Source organism: Archocentrus centrarchus, chromosome 5, assembly GCF_007364275.1.
Source record: "Archocentrus centrarchus isolate MPI-CPG fArcCen1 chromosome 5, fArcCen1, whole genome shotgun sequence".
NCBI lineage: Eukaryota > Metazoa > Chordata > Actinopteri > Cichliformes > Cichlidae > Archocentrus > Archocentrus centrarchus.
Window position 1 is genome coordinate 11,961,234 of NC_044350.1, and position 14,389 is coordinate 11,975,622.

The 14,389-nt window shown below is 38.8% G+C and overlaps 1 protein-coding gene across 1 annotated transcript; it reads left to right on the forward strand.

Annotated features, from left to right (window-relative positions):
• The first annotated feature begins 519 nt into the window (after positions 1-519).
• On the forward strand, positions 520-8,609 carry LOC115780439 (rac GTPase-activating protein 1-like). Its single transcript, XM_030729630.1, has 17 exons — positions 520-657; positions 907-1,015; positions 1,883-2,085; positions 2,255-2,409; positions 2,568-2,637; positions 2,777-2,830; positions 2,977-3,054; positions 3,184-3,301; positions 3,470-3,618; positions 3,720-3,884; positions 3,976-4,071; positions 4,263-4,461; positions 4,744-4,849; positions 5,075-5,207; positions 5,381-5,489; positions 5,671-5,779; positions 7,173-8,609. Exons 2-17 carry the CDS (start codon positions 931-933, stop codon positions 7,246-7,248), a joined length of 1,905 nt encoding a protein of 634 aa, XP_030585490.1. The 5' UTR covers positions 520-657; positions 907-930; the 3' UTR covers positions 7,249-8,609.
• The last annotated feature ends 5,780 nt before the right edge of the window (positions 8,610-14,389 follow it).

The window sequence follows — 14,389 nt, forward strand, 5'->3', positions numbered from 1 at the left end:
AGTCAGAAGGCATTTCAAACTAAGTGGCCTCATGTGGAGACCTGAAAAAAACAAAAACAAAAAAGTTTAATACGTTAAACTACAGACGCAGCCACACTGAGTTGGAATCATTTATTTGTAACCCTTTTGATGTTCTTGTTTATATTAATACACTGGAGCTGGTGAAATAAATTACAAATTAATGGTGACTAGATCAGTGGGTAAAGTTACAAAAGCATCCTATATGATGATAAAAATTTGCAATTTTTTATGCAACTATTCATTGTTTATATAATAATAATGATGATAATGTTGCATTAATTTATTTTTTAATACAGTAACATTGCGGTTAATGACTGCTGCTTGCTGTTTGATATTCATATGATAAATGCGTTTTGATTGGACACACAAGACTGCCTTTTGGAATCGGACGTAATGCCCTTCATATTTACAGTGCAGTTACAACTCCAGGATCCGAGGGGGCGCCAGTGCGCATAAGCTTCCGGCTTCAGCCGACGAGGAAGAAAAGCGGCGCTGATTTTGAACTTTGGAGAAGAATGTGTAAACTTTATCGGACAGGTGTGGCTTTGTTGCTGCTGCTGGGATAAACGCTGCTTTTAGCATCGAATTTTGTTACAGTACCTGCTCGTCGCACTGTTACAACATTTTTATTTATAGGTACGTTGTTTTTGTTGTTTTGGTTTATTATAATGGTAGGTTGTAAAGTCTGTCTTAGCACGCCAGTAGCTTCATCATAGACACAATAACCAGAAACCTAGCATGGAGTTAGCGTAGCCGCGTACGAGTGTTTGAATAAACTGACAATACTAGTGCTTAAACGTTACTGTCCATTCTGACTCGCTTCAGTACTGAGAGTATGAGGTGTAATTTAAGGAACATTATTGTTTCTAACCCGTTTCTCTTCAGCTAACACATCTACAGGGAGACACCATGGAGCTGTCTGCAATGAACCTGTACAACCAGTTTGAGAGTCTCAGAGTCCAGGTGGACGGTCTGAATGAAAGCATTGAACCACGTAAGTTATTTCCTCGCGTTGCTTTGGTATTTGGCACCTTTGTAGAAGCCTGTCGGCGACACTGTGGCGTTTATGCAGTAATAGTATTAAGCTCATCTGCTGTGGCATTGTGTTATAGTTAGCAGATGCGATAAGCTGGAAGCGTTTCAGCAGGCTTATTAACACCAGCCGGGTGTTTCCATATTTTAAGTGGTGTAAAGACTTATATAAACCGCAGACTAGGAACACAGAAGCAGTACTGATTATAGAGGCTCTGCATTAGTAACTTAAAGGTTGACTGAGTCAGGGTTACAGAAATCTAGTGGATATTGAAAGTGCACCTAATGACACAAATAGTAGTTGAAATAACTATTAGGAGTATAAAAAGAACAGAAAATCAAAATCATTGTTTTTTTTATTCACTTCACAGTGGAGCTGTCTTGTTTTTGTCTGTCTAAATAGTAAGATAAGATAAGATAAAACTTTAATGATCCCACGACGGGGAAATTTGCGCATTACAGCAGCTCAGTACAGAAAACTAAAAATAGAATAGAATAAAATTAAATTAAATTAAAATAGAAAAACACTATACACATATACATAAGCACTATATACAGAAAATATATAGTCAATACACACATGTACGTATACACACATATACACACACATCAAAACACTATATACAGATATCAAAATATTATATACATTTGTAGCTGGTAAGGTACACAGCATACACGGTATGCATTATATGGGTGAGTGTAATAAATAAATTAAAAAAAAAAAAAGTATACATGATAAATAACAAATCTAAATAGAATCCCTAATAAATAATATATTGTGCACAGCAGCAATTCAGCAATCTTTTTTTTCTGATGTCTAAATTTCCAGAGTTCCTGCAGATGGCAATGAACTTTGAGGATTGCCGCAAGAAATGGCTACAGGCAGGTGAGGAGCTAGTTTCCTGTAAAGAGATGCTGGCTAAAGCAGAGACCGAGAGGGGAGCTTTGGAAGTCAAACTAAAACACGCCCGAAACCAAGTGGACGTGGAGATCCGCCGGCGGCAGAAGGCTGAGGCTGTATATGAGAAGCTAGTTAGTGCCACGCTATTTTTAAATTTTGAGCACATGCAATATAAAGAGAAAAAGATGGCAATTCAGATGATGAGTGTTGTTTTCTCTTTATAGATCACTGAATTTATAGTTGTTGCATATAATGCATTTTTCTATATGAACTTGTCTCTTTCAAACTTGGGTGTAAAAGGAGCGACAGCTACAGCTGATCCGAGAGCTCCTGATTTCAGAGAACAGCGGTGGCAGCGTCCACCTAAGTGAGGAACAGCGCTCAGCCCTGGCCTTCCTCAGTGCCCACTCCCAAGCAGCACAAGCTGCTAAAAGCAACCTCAACTCCAGCCGAAGGTCAGACTTACCTAATCTGGTTGTGAAACAGTAAGAGTGCATCCTTGCTTTAAGGGAAAGAATTTCATGTGTGAGAGAAACTTGTATAATCTACCTAAACACAATGTTATTATCATACTAGACATGGATGCAGGCAATTGATTTGATGTGTCTTACAGACTGACTACTATTGATGAATCAACTTCTTTGCTGTCAGACATCAGCTATGACCAAACAGATGACTCTCTGGTAAATTGATCCTTTCTCTCAAAGGTTTATTTTATACGAGAACTGCTGATTAAATGGTGTGACAGCAGGACTCTTTAAGGGACAACAATAAATTGGCCCGATAAGTTTAAAATGCTCTGTGTCTCTGCTTTTTCTGCAGGACTGGGATTCCTCTGTGATGAAGAATGTCAGACTGCGCAGGCGACAGAAACGAGTGAGTGATGCCTTTACTCACATGTTGCACACATACCTCTTTCCTTGCATTGATTTTTAATGGGTAAAGGCAGTCAGTGTTTTTATTTTATATCAGATGTCTCTTGATATTTACTTTGGTTTTGAAAATTCCATTTTAATCCATAGCGTTCCTCCAGAAAACCTTCTGAAGGTCACTTACAGACAGTGAAGAAGCCCCGCTCTACTGGATGTACATCAGATAGGGTAATACTGACATCTGCAGCTGGCTGTGCTTAATAACATTAAAAAATCTTGGGTCTTTAAAACAAGTTGAGGTGGTTGCATGTATGAATTATGAAAATCATATGAAACATCTCCTTCCATACAATTCAGATGAATGAATCCATTGTGGCCAAAACAACCATCACTGTGCCTGTAAATGGTGGTGCTGTTGAGGCTGTCTCCACCATTGAGACTGTGCCCTACTGGACACGCAGCAGAAAGAAGAGTGGTGAGAATTTTTGACATCTTTTATTTATTGCTCCTTACAGACACACTGATCTAACAGAATGCAACATAATCATACTGAACAGCCAGTGTACTCTTGACATAAATGCTTTTGACTGGTGAGTTTCCTCAGTGTTTTGGGGTTTTGATTAACATGTTACTGTGCTTGCAGTTGCTCCAGCATGGAGTGATACACCAGCTACTGATCACTCTGAAACGGTCAGTGAGGCTCCCAGCACACCGGTCTCTGAATTTCCAGCCCAACCCCAAACCCCCAGAGCCAATACAGGAGGAAAGAAGCACCACTTCATCTCCAAAACAGTATGGCTAAATTCCTATTGACTAAATTGAATTCATTGTAAATAACTATTCTTAAGCCATGCCACCCTGTTTAATTGAATTGTGTTCCCTCTATCACTAAGGTGATCAAGTCTGAATTCTGTGTGTCATGTGGAAGAAGAACAAAGTTTGGCAAGCTGTATCTTCGCTGCCAGGATTGCAGGGCTGTGACCCATCCTGAGTGTCGTGACCTCTGTCCCATGCCCTGTAATCCCACAGCTGTTAATACTCCCATCAACAACACAGCGGTACACATTTAAATACTTTAAAAAGAGAGAGGGGAAAAATATATATATATATAAAAATATAAGTAATTTAATTGATGCAATTTTTATGTAGGCCACTCTAGCTGACTTTGCTCCGGTCACCCCTCCAATGATCCCTGCTTTGGTTGTTTACTGCATTAAGGAGATTGAACAAAGAGGCTTACATGAGGTGAGAAAAGCATTATTCAAGCCCTGTTTATGTGTTGCTTTCATGTTAACACTCTAATCTTTTCCATTGAGTTATAACAGTAGATCATTTCCCTCTAATGCAGTATTTTATTTCAGAGTAATCCAAAGTCACAGGCAGGTTGCACACTAAGAGTTGGTTACTTTTTTTTTTTTTTTTTCCCTTTACCCCAGGTTGGCCTGTACAGAGTCTCTGGCCATGAGCGTGTGGTGAAAGAGCTGAAGGAAAAGCTCATTAGAGGAAAGACTCTACCTCCTCTTAACAAAGTCGAAGACATCAATGTCATTGCAGGCGTCCTCAAAGACTTCCTCAGAAACCTTCCAGAGCCACTGCTCACCTTCCACCTCAACAAAGCCTTCATGGAAGCAGCAGGTGAATTTGTGAGACCTTGGGAACTGCTCAGAGATTTCTGTATCTGCAGGAATCCTTATGTGTTTGAATGTTCACACGGCATTTTTCTTCTGAGAGAACTGAATTATACTGAATGGTTTAATTTTCTGCACGGGCAGCTGGGATGTACTCCAGCTCCCCTGCAACCCTGAAAAGGATAAGCAGAAGAAGATGGATGGATGGAATAGAAGGAAGAGCTATGAAGATTAATATTAAATGTATGATCTGCATTTATTTTTTTATTTTTTATTTTTATTTTTTCAGAAATCCAGGATGATGACAACAGTCTTGCAACGTTGTATCAGACCATCAGTGAGCTGCCTCAACCAAACCGAGACACCCTGGCCTGTCTGATGATCCATCTGCAAAAGTAATTTTTTAGTGGTGTTAAGAACCCTTTTATCTTATTTTTTTAGTTGCTTCTGCTTAGTACATAAGATTAATAGTGGTTCAAACATGTGAAACAGAAGGACTTTGGTCCACATTCTGTAAGGCTTTGGACTTGGGAACATGTTGAAACCTCTTGAATCTCTACATTAAAAAAGAAGTGATTTTTAATTTTTTTTTTCCTCCATTTATTTCATTCTGTTCTTAGAGTGTCTCAGAGTGTGGATACCAAGATGGATATAAACAACCTGGCCAGGGTTTTTGGCCCTACCCTTGTGGGTCATGCTGTTCCTGACCCAGACCCTATGACCATCCTGCGTGATACCAACAGACAACCAAGGGTGAAGTGAAAAATAAGGAACAACTTCTCTGCATATATATTATGTTCAGAGCCCTAATGTGTATCTTGTAAAGTAGCACATAATTCATATATATAGCTGTGCCTTTGTGATCAGTGTTTCTGTCCTTCAGTGTGTTTGACTATAAATAATGGATTTATTTTCTGTCTTCTTAGGTTGTAGAGCGCTTGCTCAGTATTCCAGGCACCTATTGGAGCCAGTTTGCTTATCCAGATAATGCAAGCATTGAAAATGCACACAACACGGACACTCCAAACCACAAAGGTAAATCAATGAAATGTACATTAAGGCTCCTCTAAAATGAATACCCTGATAACAGTGGGTTTAATTAGATTTTAGAACTGGTAGAACAGATGGGTATATGATAATAAGGGAATAAAACCAACCAGCATTAATCCTTTTTTCAGCAAACTGAGATTCTGTTGATCTATGGGTTTATCTGTAGTGAGCATACTGGGGCCAGTGACGACTCCAGAGCACCAGATGATGGCCAAAACACCTTCTTCCAGCTCGCTGTCTCAGCGCATGAAGCAGACCCTCACCAGTACCACCTTGTGAGTTCACTCACTCTTCTTCATAATAAACAAGGACAAAGCAGGGCCACTAGATCCATACATTTCTTAGCCTGAGCCAGGCTGAAATATTAGCTATTTAAATGAATCAAATTAAAATCTTGACAGTTTATTTATTTATTTATTTTTATGTATTTCTGCCCTCAGTAAGATAAGCTTCGGGAAGTACCAAAACACACACTAAGCTAAGCTAAAGGCAGACAGATTTTCTGGAAACTGTTGGGATTTTTCTGTTTTACTATTGGCTAGTAAACAGGAAGTTGGTCCAAAGTCAGCCAAGAACGTGAATTGGATAAATGGTCAAGAAAATAGATGAATGGATGGATATTGGCTAGAATTTGGTTGGTTCTGTATACAACACGTCAATTGGCAAAAGGACTTAATATCTGATGTAATATAACCTTACTGAGCATTATCATGGGAGCAGTTAAGGACTTGTCATTATGTGTGAGAAACATTTAGGTTGCTTTGATGCAGTTAATTGTAATGGACAAAGTTTTTTTTTTTTTTTTTTTAAATATTTTTTTAATAGTATTTAGTTATTAAGACAATAATTCAGCCAAAGTAGTGCTCCTGTAACAGGAACCACAAAAAAAACTGAAGACACAGTTTAAACTTGATGGCTTTCAAATTGCTGTTTTGTATTGAGTGTTGTGATATAACCATTGAAATATCATGACTGATTCAAAACGGATTGTATCATAATGTGTGGTTTTGGTGAGACCTTCCCAAAATCCACATACTTGATTTAAAAAAAAAAAAAAAAATTGCTATTAGTTTTTTCATTCATAGCAGCCAAAAGATAGAACACATGTTAATGTCACACTGTAGACAGTACAAGTGTTTAAAAAAAAAAAAAAAAAAACTCAGGCAAATAATTTATGAGTAGAACCTATTTAAGCTGCTTCAGTGGCGTATTACACATGCTGGGGTACTGGCAGGACTCTTGACTAGAACAGACCCATTGTTATCCTGGGAAATAAAACCTCTTGTGGGTACCCTAATACAGATTCATGGCGTTAACTCAAGGCTGTAAATTTGAGTTAAATTTGTACAGTAAAGAGTTCAGATCTTTACATTAAACAGAAGTGACTGATATTCACAATATCTCCACAGAAAAAAATTGGATTCTAAAAGTTTTTCAGGTCACTGCAAGTCATGTGAAAGTCACATGACTGCCTGCATGCAAAGTGATCAATAATCAAATGAACTCAGTTATCTAGATATAAGGAATGGATTCCTAGTTTTCCCTCTAAATATTCATCTTCACAGTGACTCAGTTTGTTTTTTTGTTTTTTGTTTTTTTTGCTAAAATTACTATTATTAACCTGTTAATTCTGTGTGCTCTCTCTGACTGTGACCTCCTCACCCTTAGGTTTGGAAGCAAGAGCAAAGCAACATCTGCCCCTAATCGCCAGGGAAGCTTCTTCGCTTCTCCCCAGCTGAAGTAATGGCAAATAAAGGGAAAACCGCCTCACTCACATTATACTTCTAGGTTACGTACTGCAGTAAATGAACATATATATTTATATAATCATGTTGGAATACCACTATGCAATTTTAGCACATTTTATTACTAGAGATTTTTTTTAGAGGACTTTCTAACAAGATTTATTTTGTTTTGAAAAAATGATGAGAGAATGTAAGTTTTTTGTTTTTTCTATCGTTGATTACTAATGTTTTATTGTTGGCTATTATTGTAAGAGGTTTTAATGACCAAGCAACCATACCACACTGATTCAGGGATTGAGATCTTCTGCTTCATGTGACGTTCAAAGCTGTTTTCAGTGGTTTTGTTTGTTTTGGTTTTTTCCCCCTTGAACATGTGATTATAATCACAGCTATTGATACACTGTAAGAAGTCATTGGTATGCACCAGCACACATGAAAAGCACACACAGCTAGAATGAACAAAGACTTAAGAAGCAGCGTTATTGGCTCGTCCTTTTATTTTTATTTTATCTGATTATTATTTTTATTTATTTTTTTTGCTTTGGTTGCCTTGTCATTAAAACAATGATTTTATGTTTTGTTTATATATTAATGTTAATATGCTCTGATCTATACCAATCACGGCAGTTTTTGAAAAGAAACAACTTTTAAATACGTTAAAAATGTAAACACTGAGGTAAACACTGATACCAGTTGGGAAATTAGGATGCATTTTGCACACTGTAAAAACCAAAGTGTATTTTCTACATGATAACATTTACCACTAGAGGCTGCTGTTGCACCACTTTCCATATGCAATCCTTAACCAATGAAGACACCATACTGTATGGTTATGCACATAACCAGTCAGACATCCTGACACTCCTTTAATTTGATATATTTAGAAGAAGTTACTCTGCTAACGTAGAACAGTTACGGCAAGAGACTCTTGACTCACATTTATGTGGTCATCACAAAAAAGCTTGAGCTGCTTAAATGCATTACTGTGAAAACTAATTTGCATGCGTATTTGTAACCACAGAAGCTTTCTTGCACCATTAAACTAACAAAACAAACAAAACACACACCAAACTAAAAGGGTCAGTCTTCTGCTCTCATCACTTGTAGCAGATGTCAGTGCGGTGACGCCGGGTCAAATGATGGTATTTAGGGTGAGATGTCCATTTGGCCAAAAACTGAAATGCCATTTTCACCCATGAAAACTACATCCAGCTGTTCGTAAGAACCCTGTAACACTGCATTGTTTTATACATATTTGATACATTCTTGTACATGTATTCTTTTATGTGCCGCTGTTTTTTATCTAAATAATATGTAAATGATTGTATTCTGCCAGAGATTCTGTGAAACGAACATTAAGATTCACACTTTTGTCTTAGCACATATAAGATAAAAGAGAAATCAATGCCTGAACTAAAAATTAAACATAAAGAGTATTTCTTTTGTGTTAGTAGGTGGTGTTCGTGCATGAGATTGGAAATGTGGTTTGAGGCACCCTGCTGAAATAAGACTGTAGATCACGAAAGGCCAGATGTGCAGGATATGATTATGTTACTGGTAATTCAACCTAAACAAAACCCCTCTTATACTTGAACATGGATTAGTATTACACTATTAACTCAGTAGGTTATTAATGCACAGCCTCAAAACCTTTCATGTTTAACGCTTCATTTTTCCTGGTGTAAATTGAATGTTGGCCATTGCTATTGAAGATCTTCAGTGAAAGGGCAAAAGCACAGTACCAGCTATTCCAAAGCTGACGTGGTGCTGAATGATAATGCAATTTGGCTCATTGTTCCAATAGTCATTACAGCTATTTCCATAATCTGTTGGGCTGAATGGGCAGGCGATGAGGTCCAACATTATTATGAATTAAAGCAGTGATCATTTATACATCTTATAGTTATTCCATTAACAGTTACTGTGGAGAGTGCTAAGCCAGGCTGAACCCATTGACATAGATTTTCTATGGCCTCATTTAATACAGAGCTTCAGCAACACATCAGGCCCTCAGAGATCTAAGCCCAGCTGTTTTGAGTGAGTGCGTGTGTGAAAATAGAGTGTGCATAGTTCATCCAAATTGGTTTGTTCTCTCTTCCCTTCATTCTGTCTCTCACACGCTGAGCCTCGAATGACTGCAAAAAAAAAAAAAAAAAAAGACCCTCCAAAAATGTTTGAATTTCAAATCAGCATTAATAGTTCATTAGCCTGAAATAAGGTCTCCTGTGTGTCGATCTGTCCTCTCATCGGGGGATTGTGTGTTTATTTATGCTGTACGGTGCAGCATACGCTCGGCGGTTGCAGACATCAAACAGCTGGCTGTGTGCAGTGTGTCTCTGTAGCTCCATATTCCAGCATGCCCTAGTGTGCAGTGATAGAGCTCCGTTCTGCTATGGGACCAGCGAGGGCCAAATGAGTAAGTAGTCCAATTAAGACCTCTTAAATAAATTACAGTGTAAGCTGGTAAACACATAACAACAACAACAACAACACTGTTTAATTCCTCTATTTATACAGTGAATTGCAGGCAGTGATGGCAAAGGAAGCAACAATACTACCACCACCATCTCTGGAAGCTGAATATAATCAATACATTACTCAATTCATATGGTTTAGTTATTGCTGTTATTGAGTGAAAATAAAGTGTATGTGTCAACTTGTCTACAGCAATGCCTGCTTAAGGTCAGGGTAATGCGAAACAAACAGATGCCTGTCAATTCCAAGGATCTGATCATGCATCTAATCAATACATTTCTGAAGGCAAAAAGTCAAGTTAAGCGCCAGACAAATGCTGTTTGCATGTCCCTCCACCTTCACCCTGTGTTTTTGGAGAGCTTCATTTTTCAGAGTGGAAGATTTATATGTGAATTAGGCAAGGCATCATTGAGGTGTACTTCTAAAATCACATAAAAATAAGCTGGGCTAAAAGAGCTGCTAAATCAGATTTTGTGGAGCAAAGGTACAGTGCTGCATATTTATAATAAGGGCCAATATACCGCTTCCTTAGCAGGCTAAGCATGTGCTTGAAAAGTGGTCCTCCAGATTTGTTTCTGACACTCTTTTCAATGAATTATGTGACAGATTGTGTGATCAATATGCTTTCCATTTGGCGGATTAAATGCACAGCACTGTGAACAGCTGAAATACCAAACTATGTTCTGCCTTTATAAAACCCTGAAAACGGGACAAGAATCATTGTGCAATCTACACCCACCTAAAGCCGGTGTGTCTTTTTTTAACTGCAGATAATTGCGTGGCTTTTTGACTTTCAGAACTCTTGTGCTCTCTTCTCCAGCTTTATCGCTTGTCCCCCCCCTCTCCACCCCTCCTTTGAATCGAACCGCTGTCTTAGCTGGCTACCATTTGTGGTCGATACCTTGTTACCACAGAGAAATCAATTATCTCAACCAAGCAGCAGGGGAAAGAGGCAATAATGAAAGAATGCACCTCCTTCCCAGACGATGGCAATGGTCATTAAATATGAATTTATCATTGGTTGAGGAGATTTATGTTGCGAGATGTGGGCACAGAGTTTGCGCTGTTTTTGCCGTATAAGTCCTGGTTACAAGTGTAAATGGAAACGTTCACAGGTTAGCAGACTGACATGTCCTACAGCTCAGCCAGATATTTGATTATTAGAAGCTGCCCTGCATGTTTAAATGACATCTTTCAACCAAATAAGTGGAAGAAGTGCAGGACAACAAAACACAAACATTATTTTGCACCTGTAAGGTTTAGTATATGATAGCTTCTTGCCGCAACATTTTCATGACATCCATGAAAACTCCAGGTTCTTTCCAGTGACGTCTGACCGCCATTCACTCAGGTGACAGCGGAGAGGGTAGTGATGGCTGACTTGTGGGCAGGCATGCCTACAATACCTGCCTGTTTGGGTCTGTAATGAGCCGTTCTGACTTGTCTGACAGCTGGTGCAAGAATTGGAGGCGCTACCATCACCACAGCCGGAGAAAAAGAGAGTGCAAATGAGGGAGAAAGAGAGGGGAAGAGAGGAGAATGGAGCAGAGAGGGAAAAATGTGTAATTCGGGCTTGCTCTTAAGGCAGCAATAAATTCCATTTTAATGGGGCACCACAAGCAGTAGCAAGCACTCAGCAGTCTGTTGTGTTTGATGCCAAATTATGCAGAATAAACAGATTTGCTGTGCAGCTGGTCCAAACACACACTTTCTCTCCATCTCTTTCTCTCTGACTTGCTCTGTGCCCATCTTTTCCACCGTACACTCACAAATCTCCATGCCACACACACAGCCCTCTCCTCTTCCTCCTACCCGCCCCCCCCCCCCCCCCCCCCCCATGGACATACAAGAATTAGACAAATCATCATGAAAAGACGGCAACTGTGCTTTGATTTATTTTCTTCCACTTAACTGAGTACTCATCTCCAGCTGTCACGCACATGTTCAAGGCAGAGTATTTGTTTTAAGAGGGAAAGGAGTGAGCTGCACGCCACTAATGAGAAACAACATGTCACATCAGGCTCATTTCTTTCACAGAAGACGAATTGTTGGTCATCCTGACCAATTTTATGGTAGACAAAGTTGCACGTGATGTATGGAGCCTCTGTGTTTGAAATCAGCATTGCACACTAACCATAGTGCAGGTGATGCTTTGGAAAAAAGAAAAGATGTTAGTTGCCGAGAATGCTTTGAAAACTCCCAGAAACAATTTACTCTAAATAATAATAATAAAAAACAGTCCTTCAAAGGTGGACTACATTCATGTGTATGGTTCCTGACAGCTGAATGAGTGGCCTGTTTGGTAGCTAACACTGTTAGCATTGGTGGATGCATCCACACACACACACACACACACCTATGACTGTATGTTTCTATTGTTTCCATGATAAATTTTTTTTTTTTTTCAAAAACCAGCTCAGTGTGCAAACATACACACTAAAAAGTCCCACCTGTACGTATGCAGCTGAATGCATCTGTGTGCCCTCCTGCACCTGTGCATCTGAACACATGTAACTGAATGTGAATGTGCAATATGGAATATTGGAAGAGGGATGTATCCATGAAAAGCTTAGTGTTTTTTTTGTAGTCACTGTGTATATAATGGCCACATGCCTCTGCCTCTGATTTTGGGATTGTTTTTTTTCTGCATGGTAGGACACAGATATAAATACTGCATGATATCTTTCAAAATCTCATTTTTGCATTTTTTTTCTTTTGTAGTCTCTTTTCATGAGTGTGAACCTCAATAATTACCAACTGCCTTTGCCAGGATAGCTAAAGTTGAGCCTTAGCAGCATGTCAGCATGGTTCCACATGTTACAAAGGAAGCTTTTAACAAGCTGCGTCTAAACATGTAATATAATAAACAAAAAGGCATCGGGTCACTGTGCTGCTGCACTTTAGGATCATTTGAAAAAAGGCTTTTTCCACCAATCTGACACTTAACTAGAGCCCATTTTTAAATGCAACCTATGATTTTCCTCTTGGCCACTAGAATGCACTGTTGCCTCCTGTAATCCGCTTGCTGCTCCATCTGAACACACCCATTAATTTCACCCATCTCCACATCTCTATCCTGTAGGACTCCCATATGTGGTTGTTAGGATGTGGGAGTGGTACAGCATTGTCAGTATTTGTATCATTTGCAGCACTCAAGCTTTAATTTGAAATGATAAAGTATTGCTTTGACACTGGCAGTCTGCTCAGGTGACAGATATTAGCATTTTCCTCCCAAGCGTTTCACCTCTAGGGAAAATTAAATTGGCTGGATCAGAGTTCATACATAAATGTAAGCTTAACAGGCATCAGTGTATGTAGGAGCTCTATCACATGTGTAAGCCACATGGTCCTTGTTTCATCTTAGCCCTAAGGGTGACAGACATTTGCTGATCCTGCATATAGCTGATGCAAACCACTACATTTTGGATAGAACATTGTCATTCAGATCCATAAGTTTATACACACTGATATGACTTTTTCAAATTCTGAGGCTACAGTTAGTCATGGTTACACAGTGACACGGATAAGTTACAGAAGAATGTAGTACTGGCCAGAAAAGAGCAACTGCATCTTTTCCGCTGTTATATTTGATAGTTTGATATGAACTGAGTTTGCCAGTTGCCAGCTGAGAATATCTATATGCTCACACTTTAATGTCTGATACTGACAAAAGTGTTCCCTGTATGCCTCCAACATAGTTTTATACAGTATCAAATTGACTGTCAGCAATTAAAATGAAAGCATCACAGCCTTTAGCAGTGTACTGTATTTTTCTTGATTTAAGGGGAACAGGTTTTGACTGACTTAAATGTGTTTTCCCCTTTGGCTGGCTATATTTGCTTGCTCTTGAGGCTGTTCAGTACTACAGACCCATACAAAACTGTACACTCAACTGATCTCCATTGGTGCTGATACAAGCTTGTACATCCCAAACTGCAGCCTGTACGATGAAGAATACCAAACAGACTGCTTTGGAGCCTCGGGGCTTATAGAGAGACAGATAGTAAACTCAGTGCTTGTTAACCTGTTGGCTAGTTAGTCTGTGGATGCTGCTTGGCTAAGTCGCACAGTCTTCAGGGCCCTCAGTGCCAATAATGGTTTGACATTTTCATTTAAACACTTTCAGCACCTTAAATGAGTCAATGTATTATTTATCATATGCAGTTATATACACAGCATAGAATAGAACATGCAAACATCCTGCTGCTATAGACCGGTGCCTCAGCTGTGCTGGCTCCAAAGATGTTGGATGGTCAGAAGTGGAATATTCCACCGTCTCCTTTTTAATAAACTTTGGTTGCAAAAATGATGCAAAACTATTTCAAGCTGCATATGCAACAGACAGTTTTCACTATTGTCAGTTTTCATGGGATTTCCTGTTATTCTCTCATAAAAGTGTGTATGTGTGTGTGTTGTAGACTGATTTTTCTATGTTGTAACATTCAACAAGTTCATAACTCCTTTTTACCAAAACACATCTATGAAATACAGCTTCAGTTTAGTTTTCAACTTGTCATAATATATCAACACACTTTTGATTTCATTTTATTGCCCCTGAATTTAAAGGTTTAATTTTGTTATTACAGTATTATAACAGGCTTATTCTTTAGGTAAACTATGTATCATGGGAAAATGATGTGACTCTACATTATTTAGTGTTGCATT